Raw genomic sequence first — 25,923 nt, forward strand, 5'->3', positions numbered from 1 at the left:
TCGCCATCCTATGGTGCATAATTTAAATAAATTTAAAATTTTAAATGCTAAAGCACGGCGTACTTTTAAACAAAACAAACGCCAATCTTGGCAAAATTATGTGTCCAAAATAAATTCTCGGACACCCATGTCCAAGGTATGGAACATGGTCCAGAAAATAAAAGGTAAAGGTACTAAATCTACGGTCCATCATCTTAAACATGGAGATCAATTACTTACTGATAAATCAGATATTGCTAATAAACTAGGTGAAACTCTTGCTAAACACTCTTCCTCTTCTAATTATGTACCAGAATTCCAGCAATATCAAAAACAAGAAGAAAAGAAAACTATTAATTTCAATTCTGATAATGGGGAAGATTATAATGAAACGTTTTCTATTCATGAACTCCATACTGCTCTTGATCAAGCTCATGACACTGCTATAGGAGCTGATAACATACATTATCAACTCCTGAAGCACTTACCAGAATCCTGCCTAGAAACTCTTCTCAATATTTTTGATGATATTTGGACATCGGGTAACTTTCCTCCGTCATGGCGTGATGCCATAGTAGTACCAATACCTAAACCTGGACGTGATCATACGGATCCGTCCAATTATCGACCTATTTCACTAACTAGCTGTGTTTGCAAGACCATGGAACGCATGATAAATAATCGACTTGTTTGGTACTTGGAAACAAATAATCTTATCACAGATATACAGTGTGGTTTCCGTAAAAACAGAAGTACTGTCGATCACTTAGTGCGTTTAGAATCATTTGTTAAAAACGCACTAATTAATAAACAACATGCTGTGTCTATCTTTTTTGATCTTGAAAAAGCATATGACACAACCTGGAAACATGGTATTTTGAGGGATTTACATGACTTTGGTTTGCGAGGTCGTTTGCCTCAATTTATTGCCAACTTTTTAAATGACAGACAATTCCAGGTCCGTGTGGGTTCTACCCTGTCTGATCATTACAATCAGGATCAGGGTGTTCCACAAGGTAGTATTTTGTCTGTCACTCTTTTTAGCATCAAGATCAACAGTTTATCAAAAGTTTTAAACGATTCAATTGATGGATCGCTTTTCGTGGATGATTTTAATATTTCTTGCCGAGGTAAAAATATGCATACTATTGAACGGCAACTGCAGTTGTGTTTAAACAAAATAAATAAATGGTGTCTTGAAAACGGCTTCAAATTTTCGAAGTCCAAAACTAATTGTATACATTTTTGCAGAACATATAAGCCACATAAGGACCCTGAACTCTCTCTAGATGGCACTCCCATCAAAGTTGTAAAGGAGGCCAAGTTCTTGGGATTAATTTTTGACTCACATTTAACGTTTCTACCACATATCAAATCCCTCAAAACTAAATGCCTGAAGGCACTTGACTTGTTGAAAGTCGTTTCAAATTCTAAATGGGGAGGGGACCAAGCTACCCTCCTGCAACTTTATCGATCACTGATCCGGTCAAAACTTGATTATGGCTCCATTGTCTATGGTGGAGCCTGTAAAAGCAACCTGAAACTTTTAGATTCTGTTCACCATCAAGGTCTAAGAGTTTGTCTTGGCTCCTTTCGAACTTCACCTGTTGACAGCCTGTACGTTGAGGCTGATGAGCCATCTCTTGAGCAGCGACGTATCAAATTAGCTTTACAGTATGTAACAAAATTATATTCCAGTGAGTCAAACCCTGCATATAACTGTGTCTTCAGTCCTCTGTGTGAGGACTTATACAATATGAAATCTTCGCTTGTACCGCCTCTTGGTTTAAGAATTAAACCATTTCTTGCTGCTGCCGGCATTGAGCTGGAAAATATAGCTCCTTCCCGTCTTCTCTCTTCTCCTCCTTGGCAGTTGGTTAGGCCCCAAGTGGACCTAACACTGACCACATTTAAAAAATCAGAAACTAATGACTTACAGTATAAACAAGAATATCATCAATTGAAACATAAATATAGCAGTTATAAATCCTTATTTACAGATGGGTCCAAGGACGGTGGTGCAGTAGCTTGTGCCACTGTCATTGGATCCAGAACAATATCTTCTAGATTACCAGACAACAGTTCTATTTTTACCGCTGAAGCTAACGCCATATTAACAGCTCTTAAATATATTCAAAGACACCCTAAACGTAAACAATATATAATCTATTCCGATTCTCTTTCTTGCCTTCAGGCTATTAAAAATAATTCTTGTAAACATCCACTTTTAATTGAAATTATTGAATTGTATAATACTCTTGCTACTGGCCAATACGACATCGTCTTCTGTTGGTTACCCAGCCACGTGGGCATTTCTGGTAACGCAATGGCCGATCTTGCTGCCAAGGTGGCACTCAACAAATCTGTGACACCACTTCTTATTCCATACACTGATTATAAAGCTAACATTAGATCTTATATCCGTGATCTGATGCAGAAGAAGTGGGACACCCAATTGGGTATAAATAAATTACTTGAGATAAAACCTTACATTGGTTATACCCACTTGGGTTGTCAGTCCAGATTTGAAGAGGTTATTTTAAGACGATGTCGTATTGGCCACACTAGATATACCCATTCATACCTGTTGAAAGGTGAGGATCCTCCGTTTTGCATCCCTTGTGATGAGAGAACCACGGTCAAGCATATCCTGCTTGACTGTGTTGAATTCTCCATCATAAGGGACAAATATTTCAATGTAAAAACAATTAAGGACCTTTTTAACACCGTAAGTTCTCATTTAATTCTTGGCTTTTTAAAAGAAATTGATTTCATCACTGAATTTTGATTATTATATTCTGTACATAGCTGCATTTTAATTCATGGTAGTTTAGATTAGTAACTTGAATTGTTAGTGGCTGTACCCTCAAAGGGGGTTGAAGTACCGTAAAAGTATTGTCCTCCTGAGAGGGTACGTAAGTCCATACACATTTCCTGTACGTTTAAACTTCCAGTGTTTTTAATCGTAGCATATGTGTATTTTTAATATTTGGCTAGATGGGACTAAATTGCTAACAGCTGAGGGCATGATGTAAATCCAACTAGGGTCCATGCAGGTAGCAAAGGTACTGTAAGTCCCCATGGCCCCTAGTATGGTGATCTACCTTCAGTTGTTAGCAATCTATAGCCGGATTTTATGTTGTATTGTCAGAATAGTGATATTAGTTTTATCTTTCCACGCTAGTTTTAATTCAAATTGTGATATTCTAGTTCTTTTACTGTCCTTCGCCGACAGATTTTATAATATACATATAATCCTTTTCTTTGTTAAATGTTCTCGTCACAATATGGCTGAAATATTGCTGATGTGACGTTAAATATTAACTCACTCACTCACTCACTCATTGTTGAATGTTCTCGTCACGATATGGCTGAGATATTGCCGATGTGACGTTAAGTATTAACTCACTCACTCACTTTGCGCTTATTAAGTGTATTTTTGTCACGTGCAATATGACTGATATAATATCAAGTCCGCCAAGCCTTTCTAGTGGCCGAGTCTCGTTTTGAAATTTCCAGATTTCCATTTGTTAGAGCACGCTGCACGAGAGCACGCAGCGCGACAGGTTTACAAGATTCAAACGGAGCGTAGTGTTACAATATGGGGTTAGACATATGAATTAAAACTGATTAACATTTATATATCCGGTTAAAAGCATTCGTCCCAAAATAATTCTGGACTGGTTATTGTACTAAGGTACGCAATAGGACGGAACCCAGTCATCAGACCGTTGCGTAATCAATGGTTTGACTAGTTTGCCCACTAAGCTACCTCTCCGCCCCGCGTCATGTGACAAAAGCTTTTCGCAAGTATGTACACAGTACACCTTCAAGTCGCCATTATTCTCATCATTACATCAAACTGCAACATATGTCATATTTGGGATTTCACTTTCTCAGTAAAGTACAAATTCTAGTACTTTTTTTCGGTTGAGTCCCATCCGGGATTCGAACCCGCACCCTCAGAGTCAGGCACCTAATCGCCAGCACACAAAGTCAGCCGCCTAGCCCGCTCAGCTGAAAGTCGCGGTGGCTGAGTCAGGCACCTAATCGCCAGCACACAAAGTCAGCCGCCTAGCCCGCTCAGCTGAAAGTCGCGGTGGCTGAGCGGGCTAGGCGGCTGACTTTGTGTGCTGGCGATTAGGTGCCTGACACTGAGGGTGCGGGTTCGAATCCCGGATGGGACTCAACCGAAAAAAAGTACTAGAATTTGTACTTTACTGAGAAAGTGAAATCCCAAATATGACATATGTTGCATTTGACCACTTTCTAAATGGCATCGTGTAATCATTACATCAAACTGACTTTCACTTGATGTGCCTTTCCCGAAAAAAAACCACCACCACCAACAAAGGAGCGAGTACGCTTAGCACATTTATTCCAGACACAGAGCGCCATCAGGGCAGACAAACTGGGACTTCCGGGTCAACGTTGTGTCGTTGTGGTAGTTGCGTGTACTGCTTGTGGAAGGAATGTTGGCTAACGCTTCCCCGGCGGACCGTTGTTGCAACAAAATGCAGACGGATCTGGAACATGAATATACATATTCATATTATTGGGTTTTTTCTTTTGAAGGAACGAATAAGAATGTGCTGATTGAATTATAGGCAGTCGTAGAAACCATTATGGTAGCGGCGTTCAAATGGTTGTGAAGGCTAAGAATAGAGACCCGTGAAGGTCCGGGGTAGAATAGGCCTTCAGCAACCCATGCTTGCCACGGACTCGACTCTGCTTATCGTAAGAGGCGACTAAGAGGATCGGGTGGTCAGGTTCGGTGACTTGGTTGACACATGTCATCGGTTCCCAACTGCGCAGATGCTCATGTTGTTGATCACTGGATTGTCTGGTCCAGACTTGATTGTTTACAGACCACCGCCATATAGCTAGAATATTGCTGAGCGCGGCGTAAAACTAAACTCACTCACTCACTTAGAATAGGGTTGAGTATTTAAAATTATTCTAAAGGGCATTAGAATCTGTCATCAGCAACCGCAAGGGGGCGAATATCCGGACTAGGCGGCCAGGCTCAATACCACTGTATCACTAGTTTGTCTGGTCCAAACGTGATTATTTACAGCCCGACGTCACATCTAGCCTGAGGACTGTGGCGTGGGGAGTTAAACACAGCAAAGCAAACCAAATCAAGTCCCGAAAAGTCCTAAAAGCCAGTATCAACTGCTCAGGCAATTGTGGGGCAATATCAAGTCAGAGAAAAATCTGTGACAGATGTGCAGTTCAACGAGACAGTCACGCTGCGAAGAGTGACAAGCATACAAACATAGGATAAATTGCATTTAATACTATGTCTATTCTATTTCTAGACTGATGTCCAAATCAAAGGATTGTCTGGACTCAACTCAATCATTACAGACCGCTGGGACATTGCTGCGTTCCGAAACAAAGAAGCACACAATAACTTATTTGAGTGGCATGTTATAAGGTGAGGCGTGGAACATAGAACAAGCTCAATGTATAACAACTTCGTGAGTGCAACGTTTCGATACAGATTCTTGTACCTTTGTCCAAACAATATTTCCCCCTGGACACAACAGAAACACTGACCATGCTATAGCTTAAATAATGACCTATTCCATTCGTAAATAGGCGCAGTGTATTAAGATAATCATGCCTCACCTCCTCCCCCTGTTCCTCCTGTTCCAAAACAATGTCCATTTATGCATGGCACTCCTTCGTCACAAGGGGGCGAACACGTCGCGGAACCAACTGAAAAATGACGAAAATGATACCTTTCGGAAGAAATTAAGAATTTAGATTTAATGGGCTGAACAAGCAATTACCTTCCGTTTATATTTCCACCATCAGCGAAAACGGTTGCGACCACTGGCAGGGGTATAGCTACCATTATGACAAAAGCCCGGTCTTACACACGGTTGATGTTGAAGAGGTTGGGCAAGCCCTCATTACTTTCTAGGAGTTGTGGGGTAGCCTGGTGGTTAAAGCGTTCGCTCGTCCCGCCGAAGACCCAGGTTCGGTTCCCCACATGGGCACAATGCGTGAAGCCCATTTTCTGGTGTCCCTCGTCGTGATATTGCTGTAATATTGCTAAAAGCGGCGTAAAACTCACTCACTTACTCATTACTTTCTAAATACAAAGTTTCAACCTATCGGGTGAGTGATTGAGTTTAGTTTTACGCAGCAATATTCCAGCTATATGGCGGCGGTCCGTCTGTAATCGAGTCTGAACCAGACAACCCAACAGCATGAACATCTGTGCAATTGGGAACCGATGCCATGTGTCAACCAAGTCAGCGAGCCAGACCACCAGATCCCATTAGTCGCCTCTTACGAGAAGCATAGTCGCCTTCTATGGCAAGCATGGGTTGCTGAGGACCTGATCTACCCTGGATCTTTCAACATATCGGGCTTACACGAAACAACTGTCTTACTACACGCCTGACTGGAGTACCACACTCAGCAATATTCCAGCTTAGTGACTATGGTCTGTAAGAAATCGAGTCCGAGACCAGACAATCCAGTGATCAACAGCATGAGTCAACCAAGTCAGCGAGCCTGACGACTCGATCCCGTTAGTGTCCTCTTACAACAAGCATGGGCTCCTGAAAACCAATGTTAATCCGGATCTTCGCGGGTCCCACATCCTTCACCTGATTGGAACCACGTTAATAAACACAATGACGATGCATATTCAACGAAATAGATATAAGGAAAGGAATCTGCTCATATGCCATGCTTACTCCCAAGCCAAGGAAACGCAGACCATGCCACTGATGCCGTCAACAGCAGCACAACTGTCAACAGCACCGCCCTCATCGTCAGTCTGTGTCTGCAATGATCAAACTATGAAAGAAATCAATTCGCCAAATCAGAGCTAAAATTGAAAACAAGTAAAAGTGATTATCATTAGGTAGATCTTTAAAATATGCTAAACAGCAAAAGAAACGCAATTTTCGAAAAGTGAAATTTCGTTTCGTAAGCGTTCCTGTTTATGTCTTCTATTTCGCTTCTTTGGCTGTTCAGTATATATATAATGTATTTCGGTAATGATGGCATCATGGCTGTGTAACGTGACGTCCATGGTGATGAACTTGGTGATGTGATGCACGTGTGTTTGGATATGGGTTGGGTGATGTGTTGGGTGATGTATTGGGTGATGTGTTGGGTAATGTATTAAGTGGTATATTGGGTGATGTGTTGGGTGATGTATTAAGTGATATATTGGGTGATGTGTTGGGTGATGTATTGGGTGATGTATTGGGTGATGTGTTGGGTGATGTATTGGGTGATGTGTTGGGTCAATGCCAGTGTGATGGGGATAAAATCGATCATATTCCTGGACTGACCAAGCCTTAATTGACACAGCGATTAATGGATAATTGTTGAAACGAAACAAATAATACTCATCAGTTCTGTATTCGCATTAAAGTGATTACTTCCGTAATGATTCAGTTCTGAAAGCACGCTGTTTTGTGTACTTACGAATCCACGAAGCCTTGCAAATCAAGAAATATCAAAGTAAGGCAGAGAGACTTTATACACGCATGAACTAACAGATGTTGTTGATGGATATGCTGGCGTCAACACCATTTCAACGTCATACAAAGACCCTTTGGAATGTGTGAAGGCGTGGGGCAACGTGCCGCCAATGTGGCGATTAATGCCAGCTGCTACCTATCATGGCCGATATTAGTTTCAAGGTACTGACCCAACAAAACTGACCACATATGCATATGTATGCATATGTACTTTCTGACTGTTTATGTTCATATAATGGTCGCGAAAGTCAACTCTCTGTCTCAATGCATTAACAATGATACTTGCAAGAATTCCTTCCTTTCTTCATATCAGTCAACTCCGTACTTTGAAGTTTACACAGATTCCCGAACGTTGGTTGTTGAGAGAGCTGTTATGTGAAAATCCCAAGCTTAATTTTTCTTGAACCCCTCCAATCGTCGTGTGTGAACGTTTTCTATCCGATCTAGGTCCCGTGAACCTTTGCGGGAACAACTTTCCCGCTTTTCCAAGGATACTCTCTGACCATCTTGACGAAACAAAATGAAATCATTTCTATTCACAACGAGATCTGCTTCCTGTTCGCCACACTGCACAGCTTTGAAGTCGGCCAGTGTACATGTATTATTGCGCGATCAAACAAATTCGTCATAGCGTAAGGGTACAACAACAGTTTGTTGAAATTACGTTGTTTTTGATATTTTATTGATGTTAATATTCAGTTATATTAAAGCAGTTTCAAACCTAATTACAAATTTGTTGTTAAGGAATACTGTGAGAACTATTTCTTCAAGGGTTAGGATACAAAACTCTCCAAAAACAGAAACATAATGGCAGTACGGCCTTGAACAGAATGACCTTACAACATCTAACAGGTATTAAAACACATCACAGTGGAAGATGGTGAAAAACGTATGTGTAAATTTCCAAGTCTGACGTTATAAGAACTGAATGTCTTATAACATTAACTCGCTCCTTCACACGAGTTTGAACTACGCTTTGACATCGTTAACTTTTCAATGCAAACCTATGGCTAATATACGTCGATTCCTACTGTACCCGACACGGATTCGAGTATGCGAATGCCCTTCCCAGCCCTAGTGGATTTTCTCGCTACATCCACCTGTACATCATTCTCTTCCAGCAGAGGTTGCTTGTCACATCTTCCTACCTAACCTCTGTTGTAATACGACCCTTTCATGGTGCGAGTGTTCAAGACTCGTGATTGAAGGCAATCAGATTTAGTTGTGCAATCAGCAACCTTATTTCAAAAGTGATCGTTCGCAAGATCTCGGTAATTTCCGGATGCATCGTGAAAACTAGAACCTCTTCCCGAGCGCGATACTCAAATGTCTCTTCTAGACAGAACTCAATCATGTAGTATTTGTTTCTCCACATTGCTTGCATTTGACAATTTGAATCTGGGTCGATGTAATGCGTGTTCTGATTGGACAGGAAAAAAGGGAGGTAAATCTGCTGCCATTTTTTGCCGCTGGGGGATTTTATGAGAACCGCGAAATATGGCCGTTTTAGAACAGAGGTTCGTAGGAAGATATGACATGTAACCTCTGTGGGAAGGGAATGCGTGTACATTCGTGTGGTATAGTTCAACCTATACCAAACTGACACCCATTCTGTTTATCAGCCGGTCAGGTTTAATTAGGCGACGCTGAAGACATGCTGTTTTCTAGGAATGAATTTCCTATACAAACCTGAAGTGTGCATCTGACTCTATGGTTGGTCATCTCTTGTATTCCAAAAATAACCGGATCTGAGTTTCCTGTTTTGGAGGGACAGGTTTTACTTTACTGAAAACTTAACTGAATATTACTCGAAAGAGCTCTTCCCAGGTTTTACACTTCTGTAGTAAGACCGCTTCCCAGGCTTTACTTTTCCTAACTTCCACAATCAAATGATACATGAGTGTTTGCAATGAATTGGAAATTATCGTTTAAGATTAAGTTCAAAGTACAAACTTTTTCCCAAACGAGAATGGAGCCGCAGGTCTCAGACTGTAGGCAGACGCTGTACCCGCACGGCCACCGGGCCGACGAAGTTACTGGGGTTATATTACCTAATGAGAGCTATCGTCATCAAATTGATTTTACGGACGCTTCAGTTATTGTTATGCACAAATGATCATCTACATTGTAATTATCCATCATAGACGGTATATGTGTTCCTCGGTTTTGGTAGACAATGTAAAACCATCAGGGTTGGGAAACCCCTCCCCCTCCAGTTTTACATTTCTTCTATGCTTAAATTACGTCTTTTGTAGAATGTGGGTTGAAAAAAAACACGATTTATAGAATATAACGTAAACATTCTGTAGAATCGGCTTTAATAGTCTGGAGATAAGGTTGTCCTGGGGTAAAACTAATTTCCAAAAGCAATAGAATGATGCCACAATGGTCGGAAGCGTTTATCACGACAATGGTTCCTTCTACAAGTTTGGCAAGAGGTGGAAATTATGGTGAATACCAAGTGAGTGAGTAAGTGAGTGAGGTGGGTTTTACGCCGCTTTTAGCGATATTCCATCAATATAGGGAACACCAGAAATAAGATTCACACCCAGAAATAACATTGCACCCGTGCTGGAAATCCAACCCGATCTTCGGTGTGACGAGCGAAAGCTTTAACCACTAGGCTACCTCACCGCCCCGATATGTTCAGTGGGTTTAAAACCAAGATATGTAACGCAGGCTTTACATTTAGTGTGATTAATATTGCTACAGGTCAATAGGTCTGGAACGGTTCTATTCGATTCACCGAAAATCGAGTCTGACACCTTAGTTTCAATTTTCGATAACCATTATCAGTATTATAATATGATATTTGAATGCCTATTTCAGTTGTTTCCACACAGCCAGAACTTAATTTGTAATCCGATTCGATCAATTTCGAGCGCTGAAATAAGGCGAAACGTGATTGGCTGACGCCGGACTAATTATCCAATGAAAATTATCGTTAGTAGACACCGCCAAGTTGACGATCGATTTCATGCAAAAAAACTCGACTCACTTGAACTCTAAGAGATAAATACAAACCTGAAAATCTAAAAACAAATTCCCGTATGAAGAATCGAATCGAAAATGATCGAATAGAGGGTCCAATATTGAACATATCGAATCGAGGTCTGGGTGATTCGTTGGAGCCCTACTCTCAGTAAAATCTGGCAGCGAGTACCTCTTTCGATTCGTGTTGAAATTCGTAATGATTTAGATTGTTATAAAGATCACTCACTTCATACACCATACTCTCAGGCATTAAGCTTCTGCCAGGGGATGTTTCACCGTTGCCATTAGACTAAACACTGCTCTCTTGCAAGTCAATTCGTTTTCCCCCAAAACAAACGTTAATCCGAACTATGTCCATGATTGACCCAAATGAGAATTGTTAAATGTGTCTTTGAACAGTGTTGACGCTAAGAGTGTCAGCTTTTTGTTAAAGTCAAATCCGATGTCGGGCTTTGTCGTACACCAGGATAAGCATCGAACGTGGATATGGGCAGACTTCGATTAGAACCCGCGAAGACTGGTCACGGACATATCTCCGAGTCGTACCTTTCTTCACAGCTGTATAGAAAGAGTAACGAAAATTCTGCAACATCTGTTATTTACCTACGCCATGTATATCAATATTTCTCTGATCTCACCGCCTCGTACAATATGTTTATCAAAGAAACATAAAGGAGAATAGACTTATCTCCCGTTGTCCTTTGAAGTATTGAAGCCTTTGTCTGAATGGCCGTAATGTCGGAACGATAGTGCTCAGCAAGAACAGCTAGCGGTTCAGATGGTACATTAAAGAGACGGTGAGGCAGGACAAACAATGCCGACTGAAATATTTAGTTGCAGGACTGCCTGGGGAAATGGTCTTTCATAAACCTTCTGTAATAGACTTGATGCTGTCTTGGCGTTATGGGAATAAATCGCCATCCGTCGTGCTTTGTTAAATTAAATCAATAGATCTGTCGATATCCTATTTTATAAACATATTCATATCTCACCTATTGAAGGTTACCAAATTTGGAATCGGGTTGTCATGGCAATGAACCGGAAGTGGATAGTACAGTTTGTGTTCGCTTAACAGTCTTGTTTTAATAGTTAAAGGGTCATTGAAACCTTTAAGAACTATTTTATACCAAGTTTAAAACGAACCACGTCTACGTTTATGCATCGTCATTAGTTCATCAATACAAGGAGGTAAATAAATGTGTTTGTACATGCTAACATCATGTTTCATAGGTTCTGCCGCCAATACACATGCAATCTAACAATTCAAACCTTACTTCGAAAATGAGGAAAAATCTCTGACCGCACTATTTCATGCCACAACTGCTACACTTGCTACTTTAAACTGCTACACTTGCTACACTTGCATTAAATACCACCACTACCATTACTACTATTACTACTTCTACTAAATCCTCCTCTTCCTCCTCCTCCTCCTCTTCCTCCTCCTCCTACTATTACTACCACTACCACTACCACTACCACTACCACTACCACCACTACCACCACCACCACCACCACTGCTACTACCACCACCACTACCACCACCACCACTACTACTACTACTACTACTACTACTACTACTACTACTACTACTACTACTACTACTATTACTACTACTACTACTGTTGCTATTGCTCTTGACACTATCGACACCTAAACTGAATTTCCACTGCGGTTGTAACTACAACTACTTTGCATATCATTCATGTATAGCCTCCCTAAAACATTCCAAGCACATGAGTGTATTCATGTATAGCCACCCTAAAACATTCCAACCATATGGGTTAATTCATGTATACCCACCCAAAACATTCCAACCATATGGGTGCATTCATGTATACCCACCCAAAACATTCCAACCATATGGGTGCATTCATGTATACCCACCTAAAACATTCCAACCATATGGGTGCATTCATGTATACCCACCCAAAACATTCCAACCATATGGGTGCATTCATGTATACCCACCCAAAACATTCCAACCATATGGGTGCATTCATGTATACCCACCCAAAACATTCCAACCATATGGGTGCATTCATGTGCCCCATTTATTACGGGAAAACAACCATAAGATTGTGTTATTAGCTAAACCATTCACAGCTGTCTTTCGTGAGAAGGATTTAATAACATCTGAAATCCTTGAAAATGTAGATGGTCATTTAACATCATGAAATGAGCGTTTTGAAATCTCTTCGTTACTTTGATCTAGTCAATATTGATAATATGTAAACATTCTTTCATCCTTACATTAAACTATTTTTATCCCAACAAAGGAAATGCACAAATCAATCTCATTTAAATGGTTTGTATTCTCGCGACCAAAATGTATCTGAAACAATCCAATTACGGGCCATGTCAGAACGACCTTTCACACAACCAATCATGGTGCGCTTGTCATTGACGAAAGTCCTGCAGTTTGTCATTCATCTCGTAAAGGATACCCCGAGATGTTCCGAACGACAGTTCCATGGTCACTTATCGCTGGGAGTGAACATCTGAACCGTGTAGAGAATGATTGCTCGACCTGAACCTGACCTGAAAGCTGCTTATAAACTAGCACCAGATGGCTCGAAAAGGTTGTTTTTGTAATGGTTCATGTTGACTGTTTTCGGGCGGTGCTGTAGCACATTGTTTGAATTGATCGCCCGTCACGCCCACGGCCAGAGTTCGATTCCCTACATGGGCACAATGTGTGAAGCCCATATCTTGTGTCCTCCCCCGTGATATTGCTGGAATACTGCTTATAGCGGCGTAAAACCGAACTTACTCACTCACTCGACTGTTTGTTAGTCTTATATTTGTCAACTTATGTTCGCTAAAGGTCATTCTTACGTGACATCAATACGATATCCTCTGATCTTTTTAATGCCAGAGAAAATGATACCATATGGTTTAATGGACTGATTCAGACACGTGTCTTTAATCCTTTCCGATGTCATGCATACAAAAAGACCTCATGTACTGCTATAAGATCTTTATCTCCATCGCATAAAAATGGTACTTTATGGTTTATAACTCATGTATCCATGTTAAATAAATCAGGAAAATAAACACCTTAGCACAAGTGTTTACGTTGAAAGTTCATATTTCGTTTTATTAGAAATTATTCAAAACTTATATACTTCACAATCACATAAGCATCTTAAGTATTTCGTTCAAAGCCAATCTGTATAGTCTGAAACTGAATAACTCATGATTATGAAAATACAGGCCCTAAAGGTGAACTCGATCAATAATGCATTATTTGCTTTAGCTATGTCTAGTAAACAGCATGGATTTACTGTTCACGAATCACATCGGACTTTGTCTGTGTAAGTATGGTGTTCAAGTATTTTGTTAGTACGAGTCATATCCGAAGTTTTCGAATATATAAACCCACAGCAGAGACGAGGTGAATCGTTCTTGGAGTGTTTTAACTGAAGCATCTTACGACCAGTTATCACACGTATTGATTCATCACCTTCATGGGCAGCATCGTTGGCGACAGTCTTCGCCAACTTCAATTCCTTGTCATCATGTTGGGAGTCAGGGTCGGAGTTTGGGTGATTACTATTTTGCATTCAGTTTTGTCTGACAGCGTGTCATTCCGATCGTTGGAAAGCTGCAGTAGCAACTACAAGTTTGTGACTAACGTCAACGTCGCTACGACGGCAGCGTCGACGATAGACTGTCTGAGGCGATGTGCACAACATGCTTGGTGCAGCGGAGCAAACATTTGTCTAGTTCCTGGCCATCCAAAGTTACAATGTGAATTACTGGCATCCACTTCCGGTCAGACATGTGGTCATCTTCAGGCAGAAACCGGATGTTCCTATAGGGAAAAGGTGAACTGAAATCAATAATTATTATTATTATCTTACTGTTTTGTCTTTGACGTCGAATCTACTAACTGATGGCGAAATTTAGGTTTTTACCTTGGTGGGGCAACGTAATAAAACGTAGATCGCCAGGAGAATTGGAAACCGAGAATAGAAGTCCACACCAAATGCTGAAAAGTTTAGTTTTAGACGGAGTAGATAATATCCTAGTTATTAAAATCAATATGTATGTTTAATCCTTTTATGAACGAGAATATATGTATTTAGTCATATAATCATCCTTCATATAGACTGAGTAGTATGACTGAGCATCTCTTTGTTAACATTCCTCTTACTCACGCCACAGCATTGTTCGCTCATAAACGGCCAATAGCTATGGGAAGGTAATATACTATTAAGAAAAAAACGCGTAACGCAGAAGTCTGTTGCAAAAATATTGTAATTTCACACATGCATAACTATTCTATTCCACAAATAGACTTTTGTACATGAATTCATGCATCGGGCCGTGCTACGTTGTCACTGTGGGATTGTATGACATGTAACTAAAATGGCGTCTGTTTCTCGACTGGATTTTTTGCAATCAGTGAAACATATACTGAAAAGCATAAATATGTCATAACACTTGTTAATCAAGTTTATGCAAACGATTCAACATAGTTTAAATAAAGTTGTGAAAGTTGGTAAAATAAATGTGTACATGTGAACTGAAAAACAGCTTATCGAACGGTTTTCCGTGCATTGCATGAGTGAAATTATGACGGCATACGGTTGTTAGCGATACCGTGGCACCGGGTATTAGTTTTTTCCAGTTGTCACCATACTCGGAGGGGTGACAGGGAAACTTATTAGAACGTCATTGTCCAATAAAATTAAAGTATTTTACATGCACGTAAGATAAATGAATCGAACAAACTGTTTCATTATTTAAGAAGATGTTACTGAAAAACTGGCTGTTTTCTACAAATTGACAATCTACTGATCATTGGCTCATGAATAGAATCTGAAACTCATATTCACGTCTTTTGTAAGTAGCAATCAGAAGCTGTTATGATGGATAGAAACACTTTTAACAGTGTTGGTATCTATCCGAAACGTCGCATGTATTGTAATAAAAACATTGTCAAACCATATTCAATTTTCTCTATTTCATATCATTCATATATTTATGTTATATGCTGAACAGAAAATAAAATGCAAGTTTAGAAATAGTGAAATCTCATAAGTGTAAGCATTCATGTTTATGTTGCCTATTTAAAAACTTGAAAAGCAGAATTACGTTTCTTTTGATCTTCAGTATATTTATGTTATACTTCAAATGTACATATTTCGTCTTTTTTTCAAAAACTGTGCACATTGCAAGTTTGTACTGAACAACGTTTTGGTGATTAATTCACTACTTGTTTTCATTATATGCCAGGTTCCTGTAAACCCGTGTCAGAATGGCGGAACATACTTGGTGAACACTGCCACATGTATTTGTGTGTTTGGGTTCACGGGGCGGATTTGTGAGCGCCGCTATTACGGTAGGTTACGGTCCCCATAAATTACCTTAAGATATACTCTTAAAAAGTAGGGGATCTTCATTTCAAAAATATTTGGGAGATTTATCGGAGTCAGTCAATGTTGATATGATATTATTGAATGTTTTGAGCGTGCATCACCATTTGCACTTCCTTACAACCATAGCTATTTGGAATGTACTCGCTGTTGAAAGATGATGGTATGTGGCATGATATTGGCACGTCTACGATTTTCATTTTAAAACAAACGATTAGAAACAAGCACTAACAAATGTGTGATGTAAGATGAGTGCCAACACTACTGTTCTAAGTGATTTCTCGACCTTCTTGAAAAAACGTCAAAATTAAGAATGGGACCCTATGCACGTGTATGGGGCTACTGCGTTGTGCACGTGCATACCATGCGTTGTGTTTAGGAGTGGTGATAGAGGGAAATGGTGGTGCGTTCATAAGATGTCTGTCCTTGAAACGTTTGTTAACGTTTACACTTCCTACCCAAATTGAAAGTTCATTATCCCCTACCTTTTTAAGAGTATATTCTACGACTGAAAACTGGGCCCATGCAGGAAGCAAATGTACTGTAAGTCCCCATGGTCCCTAGCATGGTGATCTACCTTCACTTGTTGGCAACAATGGCCTGTTTTTACACTGTATTGTCATCTTATTACTAGTGTTAAACTGAAATCTGTGATGAACTAGTAGTTTTACTGTCTTTCGCTGACAGACTTTTATAAAATATGTTTATTTATTGTAAAATATCGTAAAATTGTATGATATGGCTGAAATATTGCCGATGTGCCTTAGAATCTGAACTCACTCACTCACTCCACAACTAAAAGATTACATGTGTACTTAGCAGCGCCCACAAATGATACTGTAGGTCAGAGTGAGATTCTTTAACATGTATACACGTAGAAGAATGAGTATGTGTGCTTTTATGATGCTTTTAGCAATATACACGGCAATGGACATCAGAAATGGTATCATGAACTGAATTCCCTCAGGTATCATGCATGGGGCCCCTCAGGTATCATGCATGGGGATCCCTCGAGTATCATGCATGGAGACCCCTCAGGTGTCATGCATGGGGACCCCTCTCGTATCATGAATAGTAACATCTCGGGTGTTATACATTGTAATTGTTCGGGTGTACATGTTATGTATGGTAATTCCTCGGGTATTTAGTGTGGCATTTCCTAGGGTATTATGTAAAATCAAACATGGTGATTCCTCGGGTATTATGTATGTGAATTCCTCGGGTATTATGCATGTTAATTCTTTGAGCATCACCTGTGGTAATACCCCGGAAAATGTGTTTGGTAATTCCTCGGGTGCGATGCATGGCGACTCCTCGGGCACATATGAAAATGCCCCGTGTATTATGCATGGTAACTTCTCGGGAAGTATTTATGGTAATCCTTTGGCTGGTTATGTCGCGAAATGTTGTGTAGTCTTTCGGCATTATGAACGGTTACCCTCAAGCGCAATGTATAGCAATTACTTCGGTATAATAAATAGCAATCTCAAGGTGGAAGCCCGCTTACCTAAGTAGTCCCAAATAATTATGCAATGTATACGGGAGTTCATCAGGTATTACATTGTGATTCGTCAGGTTGTATGCTCCTCGAGCATTATTTGCGCGGATGTGTGAAATGGAGTTAATATCGCTTTGAGTGAGTGAGTGAGTGAGTGAGTGAGTGAGCTTGTAAATGACTAACGTTTTACTCCGCTCTTAGCAAAATTCCAACAATATCACGCAAGGGGACACCAAAAATGGGCTTCACACACGGTACTAAAGTGGGGAATCGAACCCGGGTATTCAGGCTAACGATCCAACGCTATAACCATAAGGCTACAACGCCGATTTGAGCAGTAGTGCTTTCAATGACGGCGTGTTCGATAGTGGGTTGAACCCTGATCCAGTTGTCACATTGCTCCCTGCCTTTCGATAACATGAACGCCTGATTTTCTTGTATAGATACGTGATCACGTCATTCCTGATTTCAGATTGTTCCGAGGCGTACTTGATGGGGGAGCGAGTTCCGGGGGACATCACCCCCCTTGTCATTCACCCCCTGACGTCCCCATCCCCCTTCACAGTGTCGTGCTACCTCGCATGGGGCGGTTTCACCTACATCGAGAAGCGGATCGGTGGCGCTTGTCCCGACGTCGACTTCAACAGGACGTGGACAGAACTTAAACACTTTCTGGGAGACGTGACGTGTTCATACTGGCTCGGCTTGGAGCACATCCACCAACTAACAAGCCAAAACACCTACATGTTAGACATGTACATCACAGCGCCCTTTGGTTTTGGGGGTCACGCCCTCTACTCGGACTTCCGCCTTGGGAGCGAAGGTCAAGGCTACAAGTTCTTGTATAATAGTTACGTTGAACATGGTTATCCGGCTGATGATGGATTTGCATATGGAAGTAACAACGGTGTAAATGGCTTTAACTTCTCAACTGTGGATCGTCCAGACCAGGGTGGGTGTGTTAGTAGGGGTGCCGCCTGGTGGTATGGGTCAAACTGCCCGGAGGTGAACCTCCACCTGCCCATGAAGACCGGTGGGGTCTCTGACCCAGCTATATGGGTTAATGATGACTCCCAGATAGAAGTAACCACTCTTGTGGCACAACTCTCTACAGTATGGCCTTGACGACAGTAGATAGTGCTGTCATGAACTGTAGTATTAAGAAAAATTGGGTGATCCTTAATTACACAAGGTATGTGATTTATTCACACGGATGAACGATTCGAAGATTCACGAACGCACATACGCACGAACACACGTGCGCACGAACGCAGAATATCAAGTTGTTAGCGGCTCATTGGATATATATGCACCTCGTCATATGCATTGCACCACCCATTTACTTCATTAAGTACTAATGGACCTACAACTTCAGAAAAAATGGTGCTTAGAAAAACACATTAATCTGTTTAGATGGCCTCTTATGAACGTTCAGTCAGACACACAAATGCGTTCACATTTCATAACTGTTGAACACAATATTAACGTCCAAAATGACCAGCTCAGTATCTGGTGTAACCGCCTTGCACTTGGATAACATTTTGTACACGCCGTACCATGCTGGCCACCAGACGTCTGATACTCTGGGAATCTGCTGCCACTCATCATGCAATGCATGGGTCAATTCCTGAAAGTTCTGGACCGGATGATGCCTCACCCTAAGTTCCAAAATGTCTAAACACGCCTGGACTTCTGGCTGGGCCGTAGAAGTCTCGCAATGACGTTGTGTTGGAGATGCTGAACACCAGCTCGAGCACGATGCGGTGTGGTATTATCGTCCTTGAAGATTGGACGTGTGGCAAGAACATGGTCATCGAGACACTACAGCACCGTCCAGGATCAAGTTCTGATACCTCTGTCCATTTAATGTGATGAGGTCAAGTTTTCAATCATAATAACAACACCCCCACACCATGACGGATCCACCCCCAATGGAACATCAGCTTTGATGTTCCTCTGTTCATATGTTGTGCCTCTCTGCCTCCAAACTCGTGCCCCGTTATCTGTCTGATGCGGCAAAAATCGACTTTCATAGGACCAGTGGGCCTCTCTCTATGTCCTTAAGCTCCACCGAGCACGTGCTTGGCTGCTGGCTAAACGGTCATGGCGAGGGGTGAGGGGTGAACGTCTCATTGTCAACTTGGTCTAAGTCCTTCATAATTTAAGCGTCGTCTGATGGTGTTGATGCACACTGTTGTATGGGTCGAAGCTGTGTACAAGTAGACTTTGAGCTTCGTCTGGCTTGACGAACGAGAGTACTATCTTCTCCGTCACTGATTTTCCTTGGACGTCCAGACCTCGGTGCATCCTTCACTTCACCGATAGCTGTATGCTTACGTATCAGGCGGCTGATGACAGTGTGATTAGCACGACATGACATATCGATAATTTGCCATCTTTGGCTGGTCAACATAAAGCTTCATTATACATACAACTGAACTTTAGCTGTGTCTGCCAACATAACACAACATCGCAACATGCACATGGATGCAGATTTGCTGATACAAGGCACAATGTCACTATATATTGGTGCATGTGCACACTTTAGGTGCATGTGCACTCACTTTAGCTTCCTACTGATACAATAAAAGACGCATTATATCTGCATATTTGTCTATGATTTTAAAATGTATTTATTTTAAAATCTCGATTAAACTGACAGTCAAAGAAAGGTGAGAAACAGACAATATAGTTCGGCACGTCGCATTATGAGCACATTTGTATGAGCAGTCCTCACTACATGACACGTCATTTGTCTGATGACGTCGTTCTTCCAGTAGATACTATCAGTTCTAATTGGCTGGATGGATGCTGTCATTGACCACCTGGGAGTGAGAGACTGAGTTAAATTTTTCACCGCATATTCCAGAATATTCCACCTATATGGCAGCGGTCTGTTAATAAAGGAGTTTGGAACAGAAATCCAATGTTCAACAATATGGGAATAGAATTTGGCATAGGATGACATGTGTCTGCGAGCCTGAACACCCGATCCCTCACTGAAGATCAATTCTAACCCGGATCTTAACGGGTACCTGGAGGTATTCTATGGCAGACGACAAAGGACAAACAACGTTGACATTGTTGGCTGCGAGGACGTTCGGCGAAAACTCCCGATGGTATTTTGTAAGGACATAAGGTAGCATTGTTGCAGAATATTGGTGTGAGACTGACATCAATGCCACGCTGAGGTGTCACACTGCCTTTGCGAACACCACTTAAATCTAAGATACAGTCGTTGTTTTACAGTGGAAGCATCAATTAAGAATCAGCACTCCAAATATTCTTCATAACTACTGCAATAGCTGAGTGTACGCCTGCATGGCGTTCTCGTACTGCGTTCTAGTGTTGAATAAACATATTTCTATCTTGAGTGCTTTGTAAAGGAAAATCAATGATAGCGAGGACAATATAGTATGTTTCATTCGACTCAATCAAAAACGTTTTTCCGACATCGTTCACCCCAGTTTATACAACGTGTGACTCGAGTACCATTCGAGCACCTGCTCTCCTCGTGACAAAGTAGGTATGACGGATGCACGCATACAGTCTGCATCCCGTGAACTTGCCGCCCTGATGGACATGGCCGAGTCAATAGGAGATATGACGTCCCAACAAGTTTAGTTTCCTTGAGAGCCCAAATACGTATATCAGTCAAGGACTATTAAACACTTAAATAAATACTATGAATTATTAAGTATGTGTATTTATATTTTCCACAAGTATTGATTGCGACATTGTTGCCAAGGCGACGACAGACGTCAGACGTTATTTATGGGGTAACTTTAGTGTCTGACTATGAATGCTCGTGCGGGTATAGAGACATAAGCATACATTATTCCTTCTGCCGATTTCATATCTTAACCTTGATCTTAATTCTAAACCTAAACGCAGTATTCTAACTAAGGCAGCAACGATTTGGTGCGATTCATCGAAAGTCGAATCTGACACCTTAGTTGCGAGTTTTGATAACCGTTAATACTGTTTCGATTGGCTATTTGTGTACCTATTTATTTTATTTCCACACAGCCAGAACGTATATTGACTTCAACTCGAGCAGTTTCGAGTGCTGAAATAAGGCGACACGTGATTGGTTGACGTCGGGTTAATTATCAAATGAGAATATTTGATTGTAAACATCGCCAAGTTGACGATGGATTTCACACTGAACAAGGTGACTAATGTCAAATGAAATCTGACATGTAGATACTTGTATGTAGAATCGAATCGAAAATGGTCGAGATATACCGGAAATAGAATCGAATCGAATCGAAGCTAGGTGAATCGTTGCAGCCCTCAATCAGACTCCTAGCCGTCTTTGTCTCGTATACCCTTGGTGTTGATCGCTATCAGGGAAACAACATCCAATTGGTTTAACGTTGCAGAGGCTCGAACTCCCGACATTCGGCTCTCCAAGGCCGCCACTCTATCCACACGGCCACGGGTGAGGCAGAGAGATGGAAATAGGATGCTGTATGGTTTTCAGAGTTACAGAAGCAGATCCATCCACATTTTATGTCGGGGATACGAATATCATGGTTATTGAACACGTACAAATGGGGAAATGTACGCAACAACTGGTTTCAGACTGCACTGTTGACATATTCATTGCCCCACCAGTAGAGAGAAAATATAACGGGATACTCGTATGTGTAATTGTAATAAAACGGCATTAAATGATTAAGTACATAGTGTAAGGTCAGTCTTGTTTCATATTTACTTGAATAGATTACCACCTACCCCACCCACCCACCCTCCCCACTGTACACACACGCACGTACGCACACACGCACGCACGCACGCACGCACGCACATCTATATGATACTGTGAGTGATTTTAGGTTTACGCCGCATTTAGCAACGTTCCAGCAATATCACGGTGAGGGACACCAGATATGTGCTTCACACATTGCACCCATGTGGGGATCGAAACCTGGGTCTTCTTCGTGACAAACAAGCACTTTAGCCAAAAGGCTAACCCACCTCTCCTTATATGATACAAATAGGACGAACGCAACTATGGTAAGTAGTACGTTGTTTTTTATTTAAGGCAGCACATATGGTTCCAATTACATAGCGACGTTCTGTAAACAACCCAGTAATCAAGGATAATCCAGTGGTGGATATCATGAACACCGATCTACGCGATTGCAATACACGTACTAATACGTCAGCGAGTCTGACCACCCGATCTCGCCAGTCGTCCCCCTACGACAAGGATGAGTTGCTGAAGGCCAACGCTGATCCGGATCTTCACGAGTGGGAAAAAATATTAAGGGTTTATTCTGATTCTTACTGGCAGAATGAAATGTATTCTTCTGATGTGACAGGGAGCAGGGAGGATTTCGAGATGGATATCCCATAATGTTTCCATTTTACAAGCTTTAACTTAAAACAGAATTCTAAATGGTGAGGTAAATTAAATGTAGGTGTAATTGATTTCTCAGGATTTATTCAGTGTTCACGTTAACGCAGAAACATGCGTTACACAAACAAAACCCAAAATATTTTGCATGCGTGTTTTGCACGCATAGATTCTTAATTGTAAAACGTGCCTTAAAACAGCAAACATATAAGAAAAACAATAAATTTTGAAATGATTCTGGATTGTAATGAACATTTCATGCGCAAAAGATTTGGACTGCTTATTTATAACCATTATGTTATTTCAGGACCCACTCGTACCGTGAACTGTTGAACGGAAGACAATTTATACCGTTCACAGAAATAAGAACATGTTAAGAAAAGTCTGAGGGCAAAATCATTTCAACTCATTTACGAGTCACTTGAATCTTGTTTACGCCTTTGGGATAATAACAATACAAGCATGCTTTGTTGCTATCTGGCAAGGTAAAAGGCTTTGTGTGTGTAATCGTATTCCTGTTATGATTTATCAAACAATCAATGATAATCAACGTAAAAATGATAATCTGTTACCTCGCTGATTCTAGTGATGTTGTACTTTTAGCCGAGTCCCCTGTCATTTTCTCCGACTCAGCACTTGAGGGTCGATTGTAAAATTCAAATCAACATTTTGGAAAATTACAGCGTCAAGAAGAGGCTGTCTATCAAGATATTGTTGTAAAGATATAACGTCAGTGCGAAAGCCGGTTTTGGCATACAGGGCAAAATATGGAGGGAAATTAACAATACTGTAATGGGTAACGCAAAGGCATAAACTGATATAGTTTTATTCTACTCCTAGCTTAAATAATGTTTACCAGGATCTTGAATTGGAACACGGCAGAGACCGGGTTCGATTCCTCAGATGGGTACAATGCGTGATGTTAACATCTGATGTCCCTGACCCCGATATTGCTGGAACATTGCTAAAAGCGGCTTAAAACAATATTAGCTCATCAGGGCCCCTTAGATTAAGATGGGTTGTCCTGGAGGGTTTGATAGTGATCGCCGGTCATACATTGGTACCTTACACAATCTTTGCACCCCAGGTTTTTTCGAGGTGTCGATGTAGGGATTCGAACCCGGGTCTTCAGCGGGACGAGCGAACACTTTAACCACCAACCTTCCCTACCGCCCCAAACTCATAACCCACAGATACAAACAGGACACTCGCTTGATGAGGATGTATATTTTATATGGGCAATATTCAGAACACACCTTTCATCCTACCATTTCCTTCTTTTACCTGTCTTGCAGTGATAACGAGGTACATGAGAACACACCTTTCATCCTACCATTTCCTTCTTTCATCTGTCTTGCAGTGATAACAAGGTACATGAGAACACACCTTTCATCCTACCATTTCCTTCTTTCACCTGTCTTGCAGTGATAAGGTACATGAGAACACACCTTTCATCCTACCATTTCCTTCGTTTACCTGTCTTGCAGTGATAACAAGGTACATGAGAACGCACCTTTCATCCTACCATTTCCTTCTTTTACCTGTCTTGCAGTGATAACAAGGTACATGAGAACACACCTTTCATCCTACCATTTCCTTCTTTCACCTGTCTTGCAGTGATAACAAGGTACATGAGAACACACCTTTCATCCTACCATTTCCTTCTTTCATCTGTCTTGCATTGATAACAAGGTACATGAGAACACACCTTTCATCCTACCATTTCCTTCTTTTACCGATCTTGCAGTGATAACAAGGTACATGAGATCACACCTTTCATCCTACCATTTCCTTCTTTCACCTGTCTTGCAGTGATAACAAGGTACATGAGAACACACCTTTCATCCTACCATTTCCTTCTTTTACCGGTCTTGCAGTGATAACAAGGTACATGACGGAGCTGCACAAAGTGTTTCAGTTTCAGAGGCAATGGAAGAAAGTCCACACCGGACTGAACCCTCTGTCCTAAACAGTCCCGTACCTCAAAGCACGCCAGTTCCATCAAACTGCGTGGTGTACACACAAAGGTCTTCAGCTGTTCCATCTTTAGTTGCCATGCAGCCTCCGGAGCTCTTAGCGGCAGATCGTAAAGGTGGTCGTAGTCGTGGTCGTGGTCGTCAGCGTCGTCGTCTTCGTCATACATTTCCAACTCAAAAGTCGGGTCGTACCCTGCGTTGACGAACAGGTCCGTAATGTTCACGTTCCTTGCATAGAGCGCCATAATAAACGCTGTATGGTAGCCACTATTCATCGGCAACATGTCAACGTTGAGGTCGACAATGAGGAAGCGTACGACGTCGTAGAAGCCGTGTCTCACTGCCTGGTGTAATGGCGTCCATTCCCGCACATCTGGACTTTCGGGATCAGCCCCACGATAATGCAGGAGCTTGGCCATGTCAATATTTCGGTTATAAACTGCAACGAAAAAAGGAGTCTGTTCTCTCTCGTCTGTCGAGTTCACGTCAGCTCCAGCGTCAATGAGATCTCGCGCTATTTCAAGACATCCGTGACTTGCGGCAATGTGAAGAGGGGTTGTCCCGTTTTTGTCACACGAATTAACATTAACGTTTTGCGTCACCAAGTACTGAACAATACCACGCTGTTTTTTGTCAACAGCCACTGAAAGCAGAGATAATTCTTGTTTCCCGATAGCCGTATTAACGGATACCCCATGACCTATAAAATACCTAATAATGTCTAATCTCCCCTTATTAACAGCATACGATATTGGAGAAATTCCAGTTGCCTTCCAATCAACACCGTCTACTCCGTATTGTTCAACAAGACACTTGACAACGCTCACGCGACCCTCCAAACACGCTATATGAATGGGGAAGACGAAATTACATAGTTCTGTGTCATAGTTCGTTTCGTCTAAGCTGAACCCTAAATGGATCAAACATTTCACCATTTCAGCTTCCCCACACTGGGCCGCTACCCCCACAGGAAAATAATCCTGGCGTTTCACGGAGGAGTGACAAAACCGACGATAATAAGCCGGGGGGTACATGTGTTTTGACTGAACATACCGCTTCACGGCGCACAGGTCGCCCCGTCTGATCAACGCGTTGAGTTTGGCTATATGTTGGTAATCTTTATCTGTGATCTGTGTTACTTCTGTTGTTGAATTGCCTTCTGTGAACATATTGATGAACTCTTAGTCTTGTATTTGTCTGTTAGGTTGGTATT

The 25,923-nt window shown here is 41.4% G+C and overlaps 2 protein-coding genes across 2 annotated transcripts; one reads left to right on the forward strand and one right to left on the reverse strand.

Moving 5' to 3' along the window:
- Positions 1-17,861: 17,861 nt before the first annotated feature.
- On the forward strand, positions 17,862-18,494 carry LOC137255399 (ficolin-2-like). Its single transcript, XM_067792841.1, has one exon. It carries the CDS (start codon positions 17,862-17,864, stop codon positions 18,492-18,494), a length of 633 nt encoding a protein of 210 aa, XP_067648942.1.
- A 3,931-nt stretch (positions 18,495-22,425) lies between these two features.
- Positions 22,426-25,923, reverse strand: LOC137255785 (ankyrin-3-like). The gene has a single exon (XM_067793317.1). The coding sequence runs from the start codon at positions 25,877-25,879 to the stop codon at positions 24,581-24,583; it is 1,299 nt and encodes a 432-aa protein (XP_067649418.1). The 5' UTR covers positions 25,880-25,923; the 3' UTR covers positions 22,426-24,580.

This window comes from Haliotis asinina, chromosome 11 (genome assembly GCF_037392515.1).
Source record: "Haliotis asinina isolate JCU_RB_2024 chromosome 11, JCU_Hal_asi_v2, whole genome shotgun sequence".
Taxonomy (NCBI): domain Eukaryota; kingdom Metazoa; phylum Mollusca; class Gastropoda; order Lepetellida; family Haliotidae; genus Haliotis; species Haliotis asinina.